Here is a 21904-nt window from a genome sequence, read left to right as displayed (position 1 = left end):
TTGAAGGAAAGGCAGCCACATGGGCTCCCAATCTGGACCACACTCCTTAATCTGGGCACTGTGCTGATTTCCCACCCAAAATCCTTCCCCTCCTGCCTTTCACTCTCTTGCAATGCCCAAGGACACCATGAAGGCACATGGGCTACTCCAGAACAAATGCCCTGTTTAAAGCAAGAGAGAAAGAATTCAAACACCTTCACTTATTGCAAAACCAGAATTCAAATTGGGACCTGCCTTGGGGGTTGTAGTCCCCCACCCCCTACATGATCCCCATTGACATTTACACAAACAAAACACACACATACACACAATTTTATTTGTATGCCACCTTTCCACAGTTCAAACCATGCTCAACGTGGCTTACAAGATGAAAGGAAATGCGTAACTGCAACATAACAAAATTAGTCATAAACAATAAATAAAACATTAAAAAACACACAATCAAACTGAACAATTTCCACATAAATCACGCCAACCCTAAACATAGTTTATTAGAGGTTAGCTTCATTGATTTCAGTGGGACAGGCTTCCAAGTGAAGCATGCAGCCTTAATAGTGCAACCAAGCAGGCATGTCAGGGAGGAAAGTGAGATGGGGTGGTTTTTTTTGCATGCCCACTTTGGAGGTGAACTGGGAAGTAATGTCTCCCTTGGAAAACACCTCCACTTACTGCCCTAAAGGGAAAGAAAAGCAAGTAAGCATTGCATACCGTTAAGAAGCAGCTGAGATCAGCTCGCAGAGAAAGGGGTTAGGGACGAGAAAGAGGGGAAGGGGGAACACAGCAAGAAAAAGTGAGCAGGAGAGTAGAGAAGACAGGAGGAGGGTCAAGGCAGACTGGTAGCACGGCCCTTGATGGCAAGGACGCGTCGTGGAAGGCAGGGGGTGAGCCCAGGCACGTAATTCCATAACTTTACCCGGCAGTCACTGTGGCACATAGAAACAGAGAGAGAGAAGAGAGACAGAGAGAGGAAGAGAGAAAAGGAAAAAAGAAACATGGTCGGAAAAGAGGAGATTAGAGACTCCAAAGGGGAAGAGAGTGAGTGGTGGGGCCTGCGTTGCCCTCCCTGGGGAAGCCCTCTTGCCAAGTCTTTGGCCCTTGCTCTGCCAGAATCTCCATGGGACCGTGATGGGTTACCAAGAGCCCCCGCGGCTCAGTTCAGTTCGTGACTGCTGGGACAAACCAGCTTGTTGTGCCTCAGTTGAGGAGCTATGTCCTTAGGTGCTAATCACTGGCTTCTACAGCAAGGCACCCTTTCATAAGGGGCAGTGCCAGAAATCAACCTTAGCTACAAACAAGGAAGCACCATGCAGAATCTCACTGGAGATGTGATGAGGAAGAGGTGAACTAAAGAACCATGAAAAAGCTGTCCCTTGGTCTCAAGGATGCACAGTAAGCGACTCTGGGAGATCGGTGTTGAGATGGACACCACTGCACTATGGCTCTGTGAGCACGGCAGCCACAGAAGCAATGGCTTCCTCTGGCTCCTCCGTCAACCAGGTGCTTGGGCCTGTAACCAGTTCATCTCTGGTGGCACCTCATTTTCCTGAGCAGCTTGACTACACATGATGGGATGCAGCGGGCAAAGAGTTCATGGTAAAGAGAAGCCCTTGCCCTCAACACTCACCTGGAAGCTGTGAATATGTGCTTAGAATTGGTGCAGATGGCATTGATGGGGCTGTCATGCCCCTTGATGTCCCCAACGGGGGTGAAGTTATCGACATTCCAGACCTTCACTGTCCCACCACGGCAGGCACTCAGCAGCATGGGCCGGCTAGGCACAAAGGCCAACGCACAAACCCAGTCTTTGTGTGCGTTTGGGATTTGCTAGAAACAGGAGTCACAATGAGCTGAGTTAGCAAGGGCCTGTTGCCACACCCCAAAAACGTTTCCACCCACGGATTTCTGAATGAGATGACTTGGGAGTTAAAACAAAGCCCAAGGGAGTGGACTAGATACTAAAGAAGAACTGGAATAACACTGCCATTCATTGTAGGTGTTGGTTGTGCCATAAAAATAATGCTACCATGCCATTAATTTGTCCTGAAGGTTATGGCACAGTGGCAGCTAAAACCCAATTGGCCCACACACCAATCTTGCAAATGCAGGGGAATTCTTTCATTGGGCTTGTTCCTAATAATGCAAACAGTCTTAAAATGAGGACACCTAGCTGACACACCTCAGAAACCTGAACAAATGTTTGCAGATCAATATCACCACCTGAAATTGAGGCTAAATTTGAAATGGGGAACTGGCTATGCAAAAGCAAGGCCACACACTTGAAAACTGTGAAGACTGCAGCAACAAGAGGAGAATTCTGCATGAGCAGGGCCAACCCTTTCAACAGGGATTCCAATCCTTAACTAAGCCAAGACAACTTCCTTTCTTTGGTTCTTATGTGACACATTTGGCGAAGACAGAAGTTACTGGATTGCACTCAGAATGGCTGTTGGCTTGGCCTTCCCATGGCTCTTGCCAATGGCCACCCATTATAAGATCCACACAGAGGCTAAGAAGATTAGGATAACACCAGAGGTACTTGTCCTCTATAAGCAATCTTATCCATTTGCACCAAAGGGCATAGATCAGCAGTGGAATATCTGTGGCTTGCTTGATGTTTTTAGACCCCCAACTCCCATTGGCACCAGTCAGCATGGCCAATGGCTAGGGATTATGGGAGTTGCCCCAAGCTCCCCAAACTTGGCACACACATGCCTTGGGACTAATTGTGCTTGTTACCAGTAGTAAACTAGATAACCAAGTCAAGGACCACTAAATAGCTAGAATAATAAATAATACGACACATAGGCAATAAATAAGACCCCCAACAAGACTTTGAGGGCCAATGTTGTTTGACTGCTGGGAAAATATACAATGAAAATATTAACTTTTTAAAGGAAGATAGTAGGATTCTTTTACAGCTGCTTTCCCTAATCTGGTAGCTCTAAACATCTGGAGAACACCAGGTTCTACTAGATACTGCTAGCAAGTCAGTGTTCCAAGAGATTTGGTCCTTGCTCACCCTCTCTCTAGAACAGGCATAGGCAAACTCTGGCCCTCCAGATGCTTGGGACTACAATTCCCATCATCCCTGACCACTGGTCCTGTTAGCTAGGGATGATGGGAATTGTAGTCCCAAACATCTGGAGGGCCAAAGTTTGCCTATGCCTGTTCTAGCATAACCACCCTGCTTTTTCGAAGAGGCTTACTGAGCTCAATACAATCATGGCTGGTACGCATATGCAGAGGCCATACTTGCTGCAAATAAATTTAATGTGTATGGGGTACGTGCACTATCTGAATTTCAGCATCTAAAATTTCCACTGGCCTCATGGTCCGCCCTCTTCAGGGATGTCAGCATGGGGCCTTCTTACCCCTGCACTACAGGAGGAATTTATGCACCAACTGTATATTGACACCCTCAGCATAATTCACACCACACAAATGGTATACTGCCTCTGTCTTTGAAAACCCAGCATCCTTCATACCTGGATGAGCTCCTGCTGGTCCAGGTCCCATTTCTTGATTCCGTTGTCCCTGGAACCGCTGAAGAGAACATCTCCCTGAATAGCTAGGCACTCAATGCCATCATAATGTGGGGGTTCAAAGTTGTGAGTGGGGCCGATGTTCCCAACAAAGCCTTCTGCAATCTCGAACATCTGCAAAATGAGAAGTGGCAAAATAAGAATCCACAGCCTGGGTTCAACCTGCACTTAAACCTGGGCTCAGTGTTCCCCACTTTCAGAAAAGTAGGCATTGTGCTAGATAGTCCTATAGCTTTCCCTGCTCCAGAGTAACTCTTAAAAATAAGGGAATGGATTCAACCAATGAGTCTTTCTAGTGGAAGGCTGTGCAATGACTTCTACTGGTGAAACAGGGCTTTTCTCCCCCTTCTCTGCCCATGCACCCCACCCAATTTACTTTATTGGGGAGAATAGCCCCTGGAATGGCATATGGTGGGAGGAGAGGAGAACTCATTCCCTCTATCAAGCTGAAATCCTTGCACTGATGGAACAACTGACATAGCGCTACTCTGAATTCTTCCCTGTGTTTGGTTATGTGGAACAAAATGTCTGGAAACTGAAGCGTGTATTGGGGGGGGGGGAGGGTTTGGGCCTTGAGTATTTTGTAGGGCTCTGTAAATACAAGAGACACAGTTGGGCTGCTAAAAGGGGGGGGGGGGGGAGACTAAGGATGCTGCCAACAGTGAACTCAGCAAAATGTAATTATTATGTCCAATACCTTGACATAGTGATCTTTAGATCCCGTGATGACTAGGTCATGGTTGCTTGCAGTCCTGTTCACCGTGAGACACATCACTGGCCCAATATGGCCTGTCAGCTTCCCAATAGGCTGCAACCTAATCAAAAAAGCGGAAAGGGTAGTGTTGAGAAATTAACAGCAGGAACACCCCCCCCAGGCTAAATGCTCCCCAAGTAATGCTCAAATACTAAATGTTGAGTTTCAAGTTCTTCAGTGTGAGTAATTGAGGAGTTTGGGTCATGGCAACAGTCTCTTGCCATTCTCTTCTGGGCGTTTTTGCAGATTTCCAAACAGTTTGGAATTGTAGGCAGTTCACCCCCTCTCACCTGTTTAGCTCCCAGATGCGGACAGAATTGCCAGTGGCTGCATAGAGCATGGTGCCTGTGGGGTTAAGGGCAATTTGGTTGATCTGGTGCTCTCCTTGCACACTGGTGATGGTGCGGGTGGAGGTGCCAGCACAGGCATCCCCGGCAATCACCTGGCCTGATGAACTAATAGAGGGAGAGAAAGAGGAAAAGAGATATGAAGGGGAGTCTCACAGAAGCAGGAATGGAGTTCAGCTGCAGGGCAAGAAAGAGACTGCAGATTTGCCTTTGCCTTTCGGAGGAGGCTACTCAGACAAAAGCAGCTCCAAAATAAAGAGCAAGGAAAGGTTCAACTCCATGAGGGCCAGGAACGGCAATATGTTTTCAAACCCACAGATCACCTGGAAGGAATTATTCTTCAGAGGAACAGTTCTAGCAGATTGAAAGGAGAGCCTACTGAGGGTTTGTCACAGGATTAGACCTGGTGTGCCATTTTTTATTCTTAAGAATAGTCAGTGCAGGAGCTCCTTGACTGGGACTGTCCTGATGTGACTTTGCTATGTTCATCCTTGCACATTGCACAGTAGGACTAAGCATGTGACAAATGACATGCATAATTTGGCTTGCAGATGTTGGAGGAAGCAAGTTTGGTGGGTAGAGAGATGGCCCTGTGTCAGATGTCAAGGCAAAGGAGCTGTGCCCTGTGGAGCATTGCGTTCCACTGCAAAACAGGACATAGTAGACCAGCAAGCAGGTGAAGAGCACCTGCAGATACAATGCTATCCAAACATCAGCAATCAGAAGCAGCTTGTGGGATCTCACAGTTCACTTTCCCCTGCCTTATGGTGCAATGGATGATTTGGCACAATGTTGTGTGACCATGGATAGCAATGGCTTATGCTCTTAAAACCCACTTTGTTAAACCTTACAAGGCCACAAATGAAGCTTCGAAAAACTCAAAAGCAGCAAAACAGAAAACTGCCAAGCACTTACGTGAGAGTACGAATACACTTTGCAGAATCCCGGATGTCCCACACTTTGATGTAAGAGGTAGAGACTGTGAACACCAGGCCAGAGTGGTTACTGTACTTTATGGAAACCACATTGTTTGGGTGGCCTTTCAAGGAGGCAATTTCCTGGCCAGTCACCAAGTTCCACATTTTGCAACTCCGATCTTTGGAAAGAAGAGAGAACTTCAGTTGTGCCAGCAGTGTCCTATTTTCCCATCTGAGAGCAGAAACCACCACTCTCTCCTAAGCAACATATTTCTTCAGTGATTCTAAGATGTGACTAATATTTTAAAATGTGGACATACAGCAGATAAGATGGAAAGCAGCTGGTTTTAATTCAAATTTGAAAGATTCAGCAGTAGCAGAAATTTCTTTTTTTTTTCTGGGGACAGCCATTGTCTTGTCTTTATAGTCATCCTTAACTTTTTTGCCTCCCACTGCACTTATCGGAAAGAGACATGACACTTGTTATGCCCATGTTTGTGAGCAGGCACACGCATGCTTGACTTGCCAAGGAAAATAGTGGGAGTGCAATATATTTAGAGGGCACTTGTCACATGATATACCATACAGACTGAGCCTGCTCAAAACTGTCTCCATGCAGCGGCTACTCCACATGTGAAGCACTTTAATGTCACTGCTCTGCTTGCAGGGGTGGGGAGAATGGCTGTCCCAATTGCAGCCATGGGGGCAGCTTAGTTCCGTCAACCATGTCCCTGGGGTGATGCAGCTACATCATGACACAGAGTCCTTCAAACAGAGGTACTGGGGCAGGGGGGAAGGTTGCTGGGCAACTTGCTTCAGCAGCAAAACTAGGGGAAAAAAGGCGGGGAAGGCAATAGTATACCTTTTTTTCCACCATCCCTGAAAATGCTAAATTTCCCCCCCTTTCTGAACATTGTTAGAAAAGCTCCAATTAGAACTTCTGGCTCAGTGTTCATTCATACCAGGCTTAAGCCACCAAAAGCAGCTCCTACCCCCTCTCTCAAACACACACCTTTGGATCCAGAGAACAACAATTCATCTGTAGCATCCAGGCACAGGACAGGCTTGGTGTGTCCTTCTGCCACAGAGATGCATTGCAGTGGAGCTGTCCGGGCACTCCTGGACCCTCCCACAGGGTTGATAATGCCCCTTGCATGGGAGAAAAAGAGAAATGCTTTGAGAGACGGTTCCTGCAGCTGCAGCAATCAGGCATCCTTAGAGTAACCGATCATGCACCTGGGAATCACACTGCTCAGGAGACACTGGCGTGCCAGAAGGACCAGACCCACATTAAGCTTAAAAGGGGGGGGGGGAAGGGGGGAGCGACAGGCAGGCAAGCACATGCAGAATCAAGCTGAAGAGTATGTCACAAAGTTCTGGGCACAAACATCTTCAAGTTACAGAAAGGGTGAGATGCTCCATCATTGGTTATATACTGGTGTCAGTATTATGCTGAAAGCTGATCCACTCAAATGCTCTTCAAGTGTCTTTTCCCCAAGGGGCAACATAGGTAAGAGCAGGGCTACAGGACACATGTTTAGGCCCCTTTCCGAGCACAATTCAAAGTGCTGGTGCTGACCATTAAAGCCTTAAACAGCATCGGCCCTGTATACCTGAAGGAGCATCTCCACCTCTAGCCTGGACACTGAGGTCCTCCTCCGAGGGTCTTCTGCTTCTTCCCTCATTGTGAAGCTTTAGGGGAAAAGGCAGAGGGCCTTCTTGGTAGTTGCGCCTGCCCTGTGGAATGCCCTTCCATCAGATGTCAAGGAAATAAACAGTGATTTGTCTTTTAGAAGACATCTGAAGGCCGCCCTGTATCAGGAAGATTTTAATGCTTGATGTTTAGTTGTGTTTTTATATTATGTTGGAAGCTGCCCGTAGTAGGTGGGGCGTAAATAAACTATTAGTTGTTGCTATATTAAAGCCAACTATTGTTTTGTGTATTCATAGAAGTTCTTAATGGAATTGAAAGCTGCAATGCACAACCCTGAGCTCCAGAATGTGTGTATTTACATACAGCTTTGAATGGAAACACAAGAAGCTACTTTATGCTATCTGTTGTTAGCCGCTCTGAGCCTGGCTTTGGCTGGGGAGGGCGGGATATAAATAAATAAATAAATAAATAAATAAATAAATAAATAAATAATAACTACTATTATTATTATTATTATTATTATTATTAATCCATCCAGCTCAGAACATTGACTGAAAGTGGTTCTCCAGGGTTTCAGGCAGGAATATTTGCCAGCCTCACCTGGAGATATCATTGAACATGGAATCTGATGCATGCAAAGCATCCATAGAGTGACAGCCCCTTCCTCATCAACAGCTCCATGTTACTGCATTGGCTGCTTTGTTTTTGAAAGATTATTTCAAATTTCAGCCTCCAACTCTCTTTGTGCAAGAGCAAGGTGCAACGTAACTAATATAGTTTTGTTACCACATGCCAAGAGAGGCACTGACCCTTTGTAAGTAACAAAAATCTCCTTTATTTTTTGCTCTGAAATGAACACATGGGTCCAAATGATTGTAATTATTTTAATAATCCAATTGGCCCCATCTAGCATCATGTCATGTTATTCTAGACCTATAATCTTTGTAACTTTGACAACTCAAACTCCTCTTCTCCAGAATGTCTCCATCCGAGTCCGGCATGGAATCGGTGCACCACCTTGTGGTCAACATGGAGACACTTCAAACCTTCCCAGCAACAAGCTTTGTAACAGCTCTGAAAGTTGGCAGCAGTTTCTTATTTGAATACATGGGATCACCAAGACACAAAGTTTAAAAAAGGAATGGAGCCCCTTCCCCAAAAATAAATCACATAAGAGTGAGTTAGAGGCTTGAACACGTCACACAAAACTTTTCTCCTGGATCAAAGTTGAGAAGCGGTAGTGTACAATACAGTTAAAATACATATCAAATATAGAAATGTAATGCAGTGAAAAAGTAGGGCAGAATTAAAGTGATAATATACTGAAACCAAGCTCCAGCTTGGGAGTACAAGTGAGTTTTTAAAAGATGCCTGATCAGCATCGATAGGGGCACTCACCTAAACTCAGAGGGAAAGTGGTTCTATAATAAGGGTGCCACTGCAGAAAAGGCCCTCCCGTTCTAATGGCCACTACCTGTATTTCAAAAGGCTGTAGCACAAGCACGAAGGCCTCATCAGACAAGTGTACTGATTATGCAGGGTAGCCTTTGCTGGGGCTGAAGGAAATGGTAGCCCTAAACACCAGGAGGACACTAGGTTGGCAAAGGCTGGTGGTAGGTCAACAGGGAGAAAAGGTGATTTCCTTGGGTATTCTAGTCCCAAGTTGTTCATGGATTTATGAGTCAACACCAAAATCTTAAACTTGGTCCAGTAGTTTATTGCCATTTTCAAAAAGTACGCATTCTTGGTTATTAGGACAGAAATAAACATAACAGATTACATTTCCCTTACACGTGTGCACCCCTCCATCTTCAGTGGGGTTGGCTAACGTCTTGAAAGTTTATTTTACACCCAGAAATAAGGGAAAGGCATTGCCGCTTGCTGGAGTACCGCTTTAACACGAAATCCAGTGACCAGAATCAGCATTCAGGACCTCCTATGTATTCACAGTATGAGGCTGGACGCCATTATGCAAATTTAAAAACCACCATCCATCCATTTTAGCAACTATGGCAAAAATAACTCGCCCCGGATAAAAAGAAAACAGGGGCTGGACTTCTGGGCTGTAGTGGCAGATGGAAAAGACATGGGGTGCTCCCATAGGCTTCATGAGAGCAGGACTGCCAAGAACTGGAAGCAAATGGGAAGTGTGGGGGAGGCAGGGAGCTGTGCCTGAAGGGCATGGAAATGTTCTCAACTCAAATGACTCCAAGACTCTGAGCCTGAAGGGGAGCTGCCTGGACATTTCCCGATATTCTCTCCACCACGAGGCCTAGAAACTACTCAAAAGCCACATTCGTGAAATCATGGCGCAATTACGACACATGCAAATGGTTAGCTCCTAACTCCAGGTTATAGACATGCACTACCTGCAGGTGTATGCTTGGTCCATTCCAAACAAAAACATGCCACAGGATGGCGTCTATTAAGTGCCGGGGGAAAGAGACTTGAGATTTTCAGATACACGTGCGTGTTGGTGGATTAACCGCAGGATGTGTCCTAGTGAAGCATGCTGAGTGGGGTGAGCCCTACTGTTTCAGTTAACATAGGAAGGGGTCCCAATGGAGCACTCTAATCAGCTGGGAAGGCAAATCTACCAGCAAGTAGAAGCAGCACAAGGAAAGAAACATCACACCGGGTTCAGTTACAAGCAGGTTTCAAATGCAGGGAGGGGAAAAGAATGAGAAAAGAGGAAAGCAAGAAGAGTTATATAATAAATAGTAAGTTTTATACCTCAGCACCTCCGAGACAGAGGAGTCACTGTCATCAGACCTAGGGACAGAAAATTAGCAGGATTATGGGTAATTAAAACCAGGAGAAGGAAAAGCAGCAGCATAGTCAGAAAAGGAAGGGTTGTTATTGCATCCAAGCTAGCAGGGCGGGCAGACATAGGAGAGCAGACCACAGACAGAAGGGATCAGGAACAGGGGGTGGGTGGGTGCGTAGCAGAAACCATCATGAGTTTTTAACTAGGTGCTTCACCACACACTTGCAAGCCTGTCATCGCAGCCATAAGGCTCGGAGCTTGGATTAAGAACAAAAAGGAAGTGGAGATTCTCAGGATGCTGAGTTATTGTGCATGTGTGGTTCTTCTGCAAAAAAAGGGAATGTGCACACATCTGGGAATGCCTGCCCAAGGCTCCTACATAGCTATGGGTGGGCCAGCTTCTGAGAATGTTGGCGGTGACTCCCATGCCACCTCCAAATGGGAATATGGACCCAATGGTCACAGAGGTCACTCTAATGCCAGCTTAGCCCCAATAGGTTCCTTTGTTCCTTTGTTCATTTATTTATTGGGCTGCTGTTCTGTGTTTTGAAAATTCAGCATCATCCCTGTGTCCTTGAAGATCAAGGCAGCCCATGTTAGAGGAATCCCATTGTGTTAACTGAAGCTCTGTCAATGCTGCCACCAGCTGTCGTTCAGGAGGCTTGTGGAACACACTCCAGAAAGGGGTGGGGAACCCAAAGCTGACATGCTGGTATTTAGAAAGCAGGACTCACATGACCTTGTTTTCCAATATCTTTCCAGTATGAAGACATATCTGGAAGGCTTAACTTACACCTGTGCTGGAAAAAGCATACCAATTCCTCCCCCACACTAAAACAGAGGTAACCTGTTAATAAAGGGGCACCAGAGCAGATGGCCCCTATAGGTTGCAGACAGGGTTGGAAAGAGATTCAGAACTGCTACCCATAACATATGGGGAGAATAGGGTGCTTTTGAGCTTAAAGCACCGACTCAGGTACTTGGCCTCAGAGACCAAGGACTTTGATTCACATGCCTCCACAACAGCGCATAAGAGGCTCCCTGAACGATTTGGCAGGTTTCACAGTAATTGCACCTAAGTGTCTAGCACCTAAGAGGCATGGTGCTAATTCCAGTGCAAATAGGCCCAAACCTGGAAGTCAAAGAAAAACATGCCATTCTTGGTGCTGGGTAGAGTGGGACATAAGGGGACGATATCCCTGGCACTGCCAGTTTATCCATTCTGTTGTCACCTTCTATGGGGATACAAGTTTCCCCAAGTTCCGCAGGCGGCCTTACTTGTCTAGTGCTGAGCCCTGGCTCTGGTTGCTGGTGAGGCGGGAGAAAACATTCCGGTCGTTGCGTGGCCTGCTGGGAGGGGATGAAGGAGGAGTGAATCCAACGTCTGGGTTCCTAGGCAAGAAAGAGAGAAGCAGTGGGTTCCACTAATTATAGAACTATAATCTTGCAGCACTGTTAGATCCTGCATCACACAACAGTTCATTTTCTGCATTATGAGCAAAGTGTAAGAACTGCTGCCAATTGCACTCACTCACTTACACTCACCTGATAGGCTGGCCCCGGTCATATGACTTCCTCCTGGTGAGGGGTGATGTGTCTGCACCACGGGACTGTCTAGGGCTAGATGAGAGGCAGCCATGGTTAGTAAATACCCTATCCAAAGTTGGGCTCCCTCAGCTTTGAAGGAAACTGGGAGGAGCAAAGCCTTGACCAGCTGGTTCTCAGAGCAGATTCTAATATTCTCCAGGGCACACAGAACAGTCCTGCATCACATGCAGGGAATTCCTTCTTTGAAAGCTCCTCCACATCAGAATCTCCTTGCAGATGCCAAGCGACACAACAGGGAGGCTAGGATAAAAACATTCTTACTGCACGTGCCAGCTGTGTGTGCGTGAAGATTTTGATGTGGAAGCACATTCTGGGACACGTTTCTCTACGTGCATTACAAGATGGCACACTTCTTGGGAGGGCTGTACCAAGTGAGTTTCCATAAGGTCTGAAGTGGCCCTCGTTCTGGGGACTGGGAGGACTATTTCAATTTTCAGCACTCTTGGTGTCCACAGGAGCTGCCTGCCCTGGTTCCTGCCTGGCCGATGGTGGGCTGTAAAGGCTATGCAGTTCACACCACCTAGGTTTGTCCACCCACAGTAGCAGCATCTGGGGGAAAGGGTGGTGTGTCCCTGCCTTTCAAGTCTTTCACTATAGTTTGTAAACCAGAAGTACTTGAAGCTGCCAGTTTATAGGTCTGGGGAGAGGACTTGGGGAACAGTTTCACAAGAATGAGGGATCCGATGCAGCCATGTCACGGCTACACGCCATGGAAGACTGTGCCAGCGAAGAGGGAAACTGACTCTGACCCCAGAACAATGGGGTCAGAACATAACTTTCTGTTCTTTCCTTGGTTGCGCTCCCTTTGCCCACCAACTCTTCACCCTCAAGTAGGGCAGAAATCATGGCAGAAATCCAACCGTCCAAAGCCAGCAGTCACCTACACCACAGTTTTCCCAACACGATCCATACACAGATCACCAAGTAGACTACCATGGCTTACAATGTACTCCCTCGGATGGGCAGGCTGATGGTGCGGGAGACCTTCTCCTTGTAGTAAGGATCACGGATGGAGAAGCCAATCCCATCCTCTTTGATCTCCATGAGGGATGCCAACGACTTGGTGATGTTCTTGGTGGAGATGTCCAATGTGGGCCCTAGACACTCTGCAGACACAGCTTTCATCTGGCCAGACAGCTTGGGCTCCCCCTAAAACAAAGCACCAGAAAACACAAAGCAAACTAAGGAGCAGCAGATGGCAGGGCAACACGGGAACTATTCCCCGGTTGCCACTGTAGCTGGTGCTCAAATTCAGCCTGGGAAGGCTAGCATTTCTTGGTCACCTCTGTCTCAGAAACCCCTGCAAACATCCCAAGCAGCTTTCCAAGACCTTCCCACTTCATTCTGAACTTAATATGTACAACAACAGAACGCACCACCTACCACTGAGCAGCAATTGCTGGTCATTCAGAAGAGACCTAATGAAGTTCCTGTGCCCCCCACCCCCTCCATCCCACTAGAATTCAAGTAGGCCAGTCTGGGGCCAATTGTTTTCTCTGGATAAAAGGCTTATTCAACAGAGCCACGGCTAGGACAGACAGAGACATAACACACATCAGTCCAGGGCTTTGTTTTAATTTCATTGCCAATTCACTGGAGGAGGGCCAAAGCTTAAGAATCACCATCTGGATGTACAGCACCACGGCTAGCTGCCAAAATGCAGTACAAATATCATAACTTGGCCTCAGCGAAATGTAGGGGAGATGAAAAAATGGTGCATATTTCCCCACTATTTGGAAAGCTACAGAATAAGAACGTGGCAAGGTCAAAGTGCCATGTTCCGCTTTAAAAACAAACATATATAAACAAATATAGCCAAACATAAATCTGACCACATGGGGCACCTTCAACAAGAAAAAGCATTTCTGTACAAAAATGACCAGGATATCCTACAACGTTGTCAACATTTTCCTGTCACTGACCATTGTTTAGGTTGGTGAAAATCTTAAACTCCTTCCTGGCTATTTGAAGCTTTTGTTAATTCTGGATGGATCTGCTAACCATCTTTCCTGGGAATTTCCATAATGAAAATGTATAATAACAACAACAACAACAACAAGAATTGGAAGTGTTTGCCGACTCAAACTTTCAAACTTACCCTGCACTTGAAGTCATCCTGACTGGCAGAGCCCTTCATGGAGAAAGACTGGGAAAAGCTGCAGGGACACAGGGAGAGTTTTGTGCACACATATTTTCAGTAAGAACTACAGAGGTGCAAACTAACTAAGAGACTCTCTATCCCAGCAGAGCTTCAGTCCTTAACTCAGGAGCCCACTTCATTTTTGCACCACAGGTTTTCTAGCTTAATTCCAGAATTTTACAGAAAAGAACCATGTAGGGGCTTCTTTCATACTCAAAGCTGACTTTGGAGGGTGGCTACATTGGTCAACACATGGAATTTACACCCTGCCCACCTTTTAAAGGCCACCACAGCCTAGAGGGAAAACAGGGGGAAAACGCTCAACCTGTGCCCTGCGGTCTCTTTGGGTGCACAACTCACCTCCCTTCTGAGGCCATGCTGAATTCAGAGACTTCTTCATCTGTGCTGGCATAGCCATTCTCTGTGCAAAAGGATAAAACAAAAGCATCCACTAGCACATGGGTACTTAGCTCTGGTGCTGGACCAAAACATACCCCTGCTTCCCTCTGACCCAGGCCATGGATGAGGGTAAGCAAAAAAGATTCTATCTCAAAGAAGCAAAAGCTACTCCAAACTCCCACCTTGCTGCACGTTGTGGATGAGCGCCTGCAGCTCAGGGTGGGATTCTGCCTTTTCCCGCAAGGCATCCAGGATGTGGTGGTTCTGAGAGGAGCCAGTCACATCCGTTTGTCTCAAGCGGCCTTCCAGCAGGCGGATCTGGGCTTCCTTCTGGGCTACCTGCAGGCTCTGTTTTGCAAAGATTGGAGGATTAGGCACAAGCTCAGCAGCAGCTTTCCCACTTGTGGAATGCCCTCCCTAGTGAAACACCTCTGTCTCCCTCACTCCATTCTAAAGCAAAACTATTTGAAGAAGTTCATTAACCTTGTCCAGCAGGACTGATCGGTCTACTTGGGGTCTTTGAACAGACCAACTTGCTACTGAATAGTTGCAAAGCAAGATGTGGCTATCAGATTTCTGGTCCACATGAGAGAGAAAGGCTGCTTTTAAAAAATAATAACTTACCTTGTCTATGGATGCCTTGAGGAAATTGTCCAGCAAAAGCCGTGCCTCAGCCAAAGAGCAGGAGCTGATCACCACAGAGGTGTCTGTGGAATCCAGTTCTTCCTAGAGACCCACAGGAGAAAAACAACAGAATGAGAAAGTCTGGGAAGGGGCAGTTGCAGTTTGCTACCCATGCCAGCAGTTGGACTGGTTCCTTTGCTAAAGATTTAGCTCCACAGGCTTAGTGGCTATGCAAGAGACCCATCCAGCATATTTGTGCATAAAAGTAGTACGGTAGTCAGTTTCATATTATCAACTTGCTCCAGCCCCTGAACACAAATCGTAGGCACTACAGAGTGGCCTTCCCCAAATGTGGTGCCTTTCAGATATTTTTGAACTATGACTCCCATCATCACCCCTGACCATTGGGCATGCTGGCCATGGTTGAAGGGCATCAGGAGTCCAAAACACCTGGAGGGCACCAGACTGTGGAAGCTGTTATAGGCCAATCAGAAGCCTTTGTATGAGATGTCTACAGACCAGCGAGTTCACTTAGGATGCTGAGACTTTCACACAATTGCCAAATTCTCAGAACTCTTAATAATGGATTGATACTATTTTGTTAAGAATTTAAAATGTTATAATGTTAGTACCACTGATACAAAACCATTTGTTTGGACTTCTATTTTATGCTTTTGAAAGGAACTGATACACAACCGTTTATTGTGTGTTCGGGGGGGGGGGCATACATTTATGTGGAAAAGGAACATACCAAATAAGAAGGGGGAGGGGGGAAGAAATAGCAGTTCCTCAGAGGAAATAGCAGAGACCCAGGACTTTCCATATTCTACGAGTTAACTTCCCAGTCTCTGCGTCTTACATTTCTCCAGCCCACCCCTTTTAAGGAAGCAGTAACACACTGAAACAGCCCACTGTAAATGAAACAAGAGTTTAACTCATTAAGGTAAGATCAGAAGACATAGTGCTTCCTGATCTACCCACTGTAACCGATTATCTACACAAGAGCTCAGCCAGCCGACCTCAGCTCATCACCAGGTCCAGGTCCAACAGCATTCCACCCTCCTAAACTGCTTGCATCATGGATAGATCAGACGCACCTTGGTCTCTTCAAGCTGCATGATGGTGGCCTGGCAGTCAGAAATGCCGTCATTGATGTAGTCAATGTTGGCTGCCAGCACCTCAATCTCCTCATTCAACTCCTGCAGCCCCTTCTGCTCTTCAGGGTTCTCTGTCTGAAGCTTCTCCCTCTTCCCCAGAAGCATCTCCTGCATCAGTGACAGCTCCTCACGTTTCTGAAAATGGGGAACAGAAGGCAGAATGTTTCCTCTTTGCCAGTGCTGTGCAGCCCCTTCTCTGGCTCTCTTCCCAGGCCCTTCGCCTTCTGCTCCAGTGAGAAACAGCCACTTTTCATCACCTTGATGAGTCGCTCCATATCCGACTCCAGATTGATGATGGTCATCCTCTGCATGACAATGTCAAAGACACGGCGCTCCAGGGACTGCCACTTCATGCGGGCTGTCTTACTGAAGGTTTGGTTTGCCCCTTTCTTTGCGAACTTCTTCCTGCAGATGGAAGTCATGTATGAAAAACTGAACAACATGATCTTAGAATTATCCAAAACCAGAGATGGAAAGGCTCCCGGATGTTGCTGGGCTCCACCTTGCATCAGTCACAGCAAAATGGCAAAGCTGGAGTCCAGCAATATCTGGAAGGATCCTCATCCCCGTGCTAAATATTCTGGGTCATTCCTACCCAAGCATACTGGGTGGATGGAAATGGGGGCACATAGAAGCCAGTGGATTAGAAGTCAAGACAGGCCTCAAAGGAATCTATATCAGATGGTTTTAGACACCTAGGTCAGTCTGACTTACTTAGAAAACTGCTAACTGGGCCAGTGTCTTACCTGACGGTTCGAGTCCCATTTGTGGAAGGAGGAGGATCTCCCAGAAAGGTGTTGATTTTCCGATTCCATTGGCGCACAATGCTGGAGACAGAACGAGAACTAGATTCTGGCTCAGAGGAGGTGGTGCTGGTGGAGACCTCTACACCTGAGTCCAGCATGGTTTGCTTCTGATTCATTCTTCCAGCAACCCGATCAGACATAGGTTTGGCCAGACGGCGCAGAGCAGAGACCTAGACAACAACACAACAAAGCAGTCCAGAAGAATGGAAAATATAGAGGTGATAACAGACAGATACAGTCTTAAGCAGGGCTGCTATGTGAAAATTTATTCAAAGTGTTAGCTGCTCAGTCTCCAGCCTCAACCCTAGTCTCTACTCATGCCTAACAGAGATCCACAAGTGCAAAGTGTCTGCTCACAGTATCAGCTGTTTTTATGGATGTTCCCAGTAATGTTGGACATTCATGGTAGAATGAGAAAAATGCCACAAGTTACCTACATATGAGCTCAAATGGGTAACGAAATAAAGAACCATGTTGGCAATCACACACTAAGCCATGTGTGACACAGCAGGTATGACGCCCAGTTGGATGACACTGAACAACAAAGTTGCTCTGGATAAAAAGAGAGTGGGCATCCTAAAGGGAGAGAGAGAAATAAAAATATCCACAAGCCTTTCTGGATGACAGTGAGAGGCTTTCAATATAGCAAAAGCCAAGGCGAGTGTATTTTTAGAGGAAACTAAACATTTGACTTCCTTGTGAGCAAGAAGGTCACCACTCACCTCTTGGGTTTTCCTGCGAAGTACAATCTCCTGCTGCCGCTTCTGAGATTCTAGCGCTCGAATCTGAAACTGCAGGCACAGCATGATAAAAGTTATTAACAAAACCCACAGGCAGATGATTTCAATGGGGTGATGTCAGTCTTGACTTAAATGGAGACAAATGTGTATTGGTGTAAAAGGAATGTATGGAAGGAAGCCAACTCCTCCTAAACCACAATAGGTCTCAAGTTGCTTTGGAGCACAAGAGGGGAGAATGCTGCTGCTCTCATGTCCTGCTAGTAGACTTCCCACAGGCAACTGGGTTGGCCACTGTGAGCACAGGACACCACACTAAATGGTCCTCTGGTCTGATCCAAGAGACCTCTTCTTATGTATAACTTGTAGACACACAAGTTATTTTTGTGAAGATGGCTGAAGGCACAGCTTCGCTTTGCATGATTGCTCTGATTATACTGAGCGTCTTCCCCTCTCCTGTCCACCAGCAGTCTATGGGTTTTTGTAAGCTCTACTAGGAAGAGGCTTCTCAAAGCTTCAGCAGCCACAAATGGTGCTCTTGCCCACCTCCTGCCTCCTCTGCTCCTTCTTCAGCTGGGCAATCTCCCGGTTCCTTTTCGTCTCTGCCAATCTGCGCCGCTGCTGCTCCTCACGCATTTGTTTCATCAGTGCCACCTGTAGGGCACAAACAGACTCAATGCCAAGCATAATAACTGAGAAGCTGGCTTGCCCCAGTGACCATCTAGGGCCACTTTCCCCAGTTGGGTGCCCAAGCTGGGTGGGCTGAGGGTGGGAATCCAAAACACCCAGAAGGTGCCCTGTTGCTTGAACTTAGCCAAATGAAGAATTGCAAATTCCCAGGCAAGGTACCTTGGCTTTCTTCATCTCTGCCACTTCTGCATTCAGCTTCTTCAACTCTCGCTCATATCGCGACTGGTTCTTGAGGAGGCGGGCATGCTCCTTCTGGGCTGCCTGCAACTTTTGCAGGTCCCTGTTCATCTCCCTTAGACGCTTCTCATAATCTGCTTTGATCTTGTTCGCCTTCTCCTCTGTGTAGCATTCCATGGAACCTGAGGGAAAGAACAAAGGAAGTATATAGATTAGGAGTGATGGACTACAGCTCCCATCATCCATGACCAATTGGCCATGGTGCCTGGGGCTGATGGGAGTTGGAGTTCCAACAGCATCCAGGGGGCCACAGCTTCCACATCTCTGATGCAGATTTTAAGTACAGACAGACTGTACTCAGTGCCAATGTCACTGATTACACTTTAAGTGTATGGGTAGAAATGTTGCTTAAGCAATCTTTCCACCCTTGTATCACAGCCTCAGTTGAGAATCCAAATGCAAAATCTTTCATTATGAGCAAACAGGTGCTGTTTGAACTGTCAAAATCCAATTTCACCCCAGTGGCATGCCCTTACTCAGGTTTTGCAGGACCCTGTCCCTCTCTTGCTGTGTGTCACGGATCTTGTTCTGCAGTAGAATCAGCTTCTCCTCATACTGGTGCTTCAGAGTTTGCAGGCGCCGCTGGCTGTTCTCCAGCTCATCTATTAGCTTCTGTTTGATCTCGATCTCACAGGTCAGGTCAGCCAGATCAGCTTGGAAATTTGCTGCTAGATAAGACACACACACACACACAAACACAAAAAAAACCCCTTCACCATCTTGAAGATAGTGGTATCTAAACTCATTACAACCTCCACTAAAGACTAGAATAAGTTGTATCCCTTTTATGGAATTGAATGCTAAGAGAAAAAGCCTAGCATATGTACAGGCATGTTTTTTGTGCTATTAAAAGGATTACAACAGTAGTTCCAGGTGGAAAGCATGGGGGCTGTGGATTCAACATTTCAAATCCAAATGAATTAAAGGCCATCCCCTTCATATATCCTGAAGACTGTGTGCGTTGTGTTCACCTAGATCCCTGCAGAGACTGCACTAAGAGTCATCAGCCTTTCAACACATGCTGCAGTATCTTACCCTTTTCTTCAACATCCGAGTCAGAATCCACCAGGCTTTCTTCACTTCCCGAATCATCTTCCTCTTCCTCCTCCTGGCCGCCTTCTTCCTCACAGCCACTCTCATCCCGTTCCTCCTGAAAACAGAAGGTACAGTGATGAGAAAAAGGAGAGTGGTGATGCAGCTTGTTCCAAGGCATTGCAGTCCCAACCCTGCCCAACTTTTGGTTGCATATGGCAATCTGCTTTCCTTGGTTCGCTAATTTGTTCCAATGGCAATCCTTAATTCAAAGCATTTTGCACTGCTTAGGAACACAGGCACCATGGGGATGTTACTTCTTACAGTTCATACTTCCTTTCATGAATCCAACCTTCTGTTCTTCTAGCTGACGAATTAGCAAAATACTAGAAGATCAGCGCTTACCATTGTCCTGGACATGGATTCAGAAATAAAGCCGGATGTTGGGAAGTGAAGGCAGAGAAGATCTAACACACATCACCAACAACTCAATCAAACCATACTGTATTTTTCCTGGCCATTCATTCTACTAACTTCCAAGCCTTTGTCTTTCAACTCTGCTCTTCAAAGGAAGGACCCTAGAATGTAATCCCAGTGTACACAGCGGGCCTACTGCATTCCCAAATGTTCATCTTAAATATATCAATATAACAACCCCCTGCCCCCAAAACAAGAATCAGTGCAGAAATAATGTAATGACTGTGCACAGTCAAAATTATGCCTTTAGCAGTGCACTGTTATTTCCTCCAAAAATAAACAAGTGTGTCAGTTTTAACCAATTTATTTAACTTTATTTAAATCAAAGAATGTTTCCATTTCGTAATGTGCACAGCCCCAGGCTTTTAAGAATCCAATGGAATCCCACAGAGACATTCATGTTTTGAGACAGAAAAGCAAGACATGCTTCACCTACTTAAAAAACACACCTATTTGTCAGCCTATTCTGCTCCATTTATCCAAGGGCGTTGGATTAAAGAGAAGCTTGCATTTCTCAGAGGAGATGGCAGGAGATATTTTATTGAGACTCAGGAGCCTAAGGAATTAGTATGGCAATTGCTGAGGTCAGGAAACGTTTGAAGCAGATGTTAAATCTGGCTGAAGGGAATAGCACTTGAGATGTCCTTTACGGCCAGTTTCTCATTATGCTGAAAAATTGCCACAGGGCTCATCCTGATGCCACCAAAGGCCAGCAGTAAGTTTGGCACCCTTAATAATTGCTCAAAAGAACCCAGAAGTTGTATGCAAGAGAAGGGCAAGATCTCTTACCTCTTCCACTTCATTCTCATCTGTCTCATCCGCCTCATTTCCCTGCTGCATCCTCAACCTCTTCTTAAACCCTTCTTTCTCTGGGCTGCAGAAAAGAAGGCAGTTTTACATGAACATCTGTTTCTAAATCATTCATTTTTATTCCAGATTGCAGAGTCACAAAAACAGGCCGTCAGGGCAGCTAAGAAAACAAACACCACTCCAATTACAACAAATCAAAACAAAACATTTCATCTGCATAACTAATGGGAAGGGGACATTTGGCTAAGCTCTTTGCCTGCAGTCACTCTCACAAAGCTTTCTGCAAGACAGCAAGTATTTACCATCCTTACAATACAGAAGGGAAAATCAAAGCTCAACACAGAAAAGGGTGTGTATTGTAGATCATGAGAGCTGCATTACAGGAGTCTCATAGAGTGAGAATGATGGAAAACAAATATATTTTGATACTTCTAAAAAGTTCTGAAGGCCCAGCAGCCTAACCAGAGTAGAAGGGTCCTGAGCAGATGCAAGACAGAGGAACCCATTTTACCTTTTCCTTCGCAGCTTAGTCTCCTTCTTCAACCGTTCTATATCTTGCTTGGCCCACTGGATGACTTCTGAGGCCTCAGCTTGCACAGAGGAGACAGGGCTATTTGAAGCTCCCAACCCAGGAGATGAAGATAAGCCCAGGGAATAAGGAAGCCTAGAGGAAACTCGTGATAGACCGCGACGCAGTGATTCATTCATAGCTTCGCTCTCTAAGAGCTTTGTCCTACAAAGAAGACAAGAGATAGCAGTCACCTCATAGTGTCCATTATACACTGAAGTGCTGACATGAAGACAGAGACAAATTCCTATGGGAACTGTGGGGAGAGGAGTATCTGCTAGCCCAGAATCACATGGATACAAGTCCATCTGATGCCCTTGACATGCAATTAAGGGACTCAAAAAGACCATAAGGGAGGATGCTCAGCTCTTAACTCTTGACAGCACACAGCTTCATTAACAGGAATGAGCAGGACCCAAAAGGCAGTATAATGTATAATCTCTTGACTCAGCAGAAAAGAAAATCTGAGGGGGGAAATACTCGGGGGAGTTTGGGGAAGACCTGAGAAAGCTGCTAGTTATGATAATCCTTGATGTTAGGGGGGAAAGAAGATGGAGTGCTGGGGGACACACACTCCTTCCTCATGATGTCTACAAAGCAGTTATCTCGGATAAAGGGAAGGGGCCATTGCTCTGCGG

General features: G+C 46.2%; 1 protein-coding gene across 5 annotated transcripts in view; it reads right to left on the bottom strand.

Moving 5' to 3' along the window:
• KIF21B (kinesin family member 21B) overlaps positions 1 to 21904 on the bottom strand; it is a 63803-nt gene that overhangs the window by 1316 nt on the left and 40583 nt on the right. Inside the window, exons 11-35 of one of the 5 annotated variants that reach the window (XM_081010508.1) lie at positions 21210 to 21431; positions 20678 to 20762; positions 19415 to 19529; positions 18856 to 19047; positions 18302 to 18501; positions 17999 to 18106; positions 17438 to 17506; positions 16656 to 16885; positions 16167 to 16314; positions 15850 to 16044; positions 14753 to 14854; positions 14311 to 14476; positions 14090 to 14150; positions 13688 to 13745; positions 12533 to 12738; positions 11527 to 11601; positions 11260 to 11373; positions 9948 to 9986; positions 6573 to 6709; positions 5559 to 5739; positions 4587 to 4751; positions 4240 to 4357; positions 3486 to 3656; positions 1625 to 1824; positions 709 to 923 (exon numbers count right to left, since the gene is read on the bottom strand). In XM_081010508.1, coding sequence (XP_080866634.1) covers positions 824 to 923; positions 1625 to 1824; positions 3486 to 3656; positions 4240 to 4357; positions 4587 to 4751; positions 5559 to 5739; positions 6573 to 6709; positions 9948 to 9986; positions 11260 to 11373; positions 11527 to 11601; positions 12533 to 12738; positions 13688 to 13745; positions 14090 to 14150; positions 14311 to 14476; positions 14753 to 14854; positions 15850 to 16044; positions 16167 to 16314; positions 16656 to 16885; positions 17438 to 17506; positions 17999 to 18106; positions 18302 to 18501; positions 18856 to 19047; positions 19415 to 19529; positions 20678 to 20762; positions 21210 to 21431 — 3457 coding nt within the window. In that variant the 3' untranslated portion in view covers positions 709 to 823. The remainder of the gene's footprint in view (positions 1 to 708; positions 924 to 1624; positions 1825 to 3485; positions 3657 to 4239; positions 4358 to 4586; positions 4752 to 5558; positions 5740 to 6572; positions 6710 to 9947; positions 9987 to 11259; positions 11374 to 11526; positions 11602 to 12532; positions 12739 to 13687; positions 13746 to 14089; positions 14151 to 14310; positions 14477 to 14752; positions 14855 to 15849; positions 16045 to 16166; positions 16315 to 16655; positions 16886 to 17437; positions 17507 to 17998; positions 18107 to 18301; positions 18502 to 18855; positions 19048 to 19414; positions 19530 to 20677; positions 20763 to 21209; positions 21432 to 21904) is intronic. The other 4 variants (XM_081010509.1, XM_081010511.1, XM_081010510.1 and 1 more) reach the window with 4 other exon arrangements.

This window comes from Podarcis pityusensis, assembly GCF_964106645.2.
Source record: "Podarcis pityusensis genome assembly, chromosome: 6".
Taxonomy (NCBI): Eukaryota; Metazoa; Chordata; class Lepidosauria; order Squamata; family Lacertidae; genus Podarcis; species Podarcis pityusensis.
Note: the sequence above shows the minus strand (reverse complement) of the source record. Positions and strands in the feature narration are given on the sequence as shown.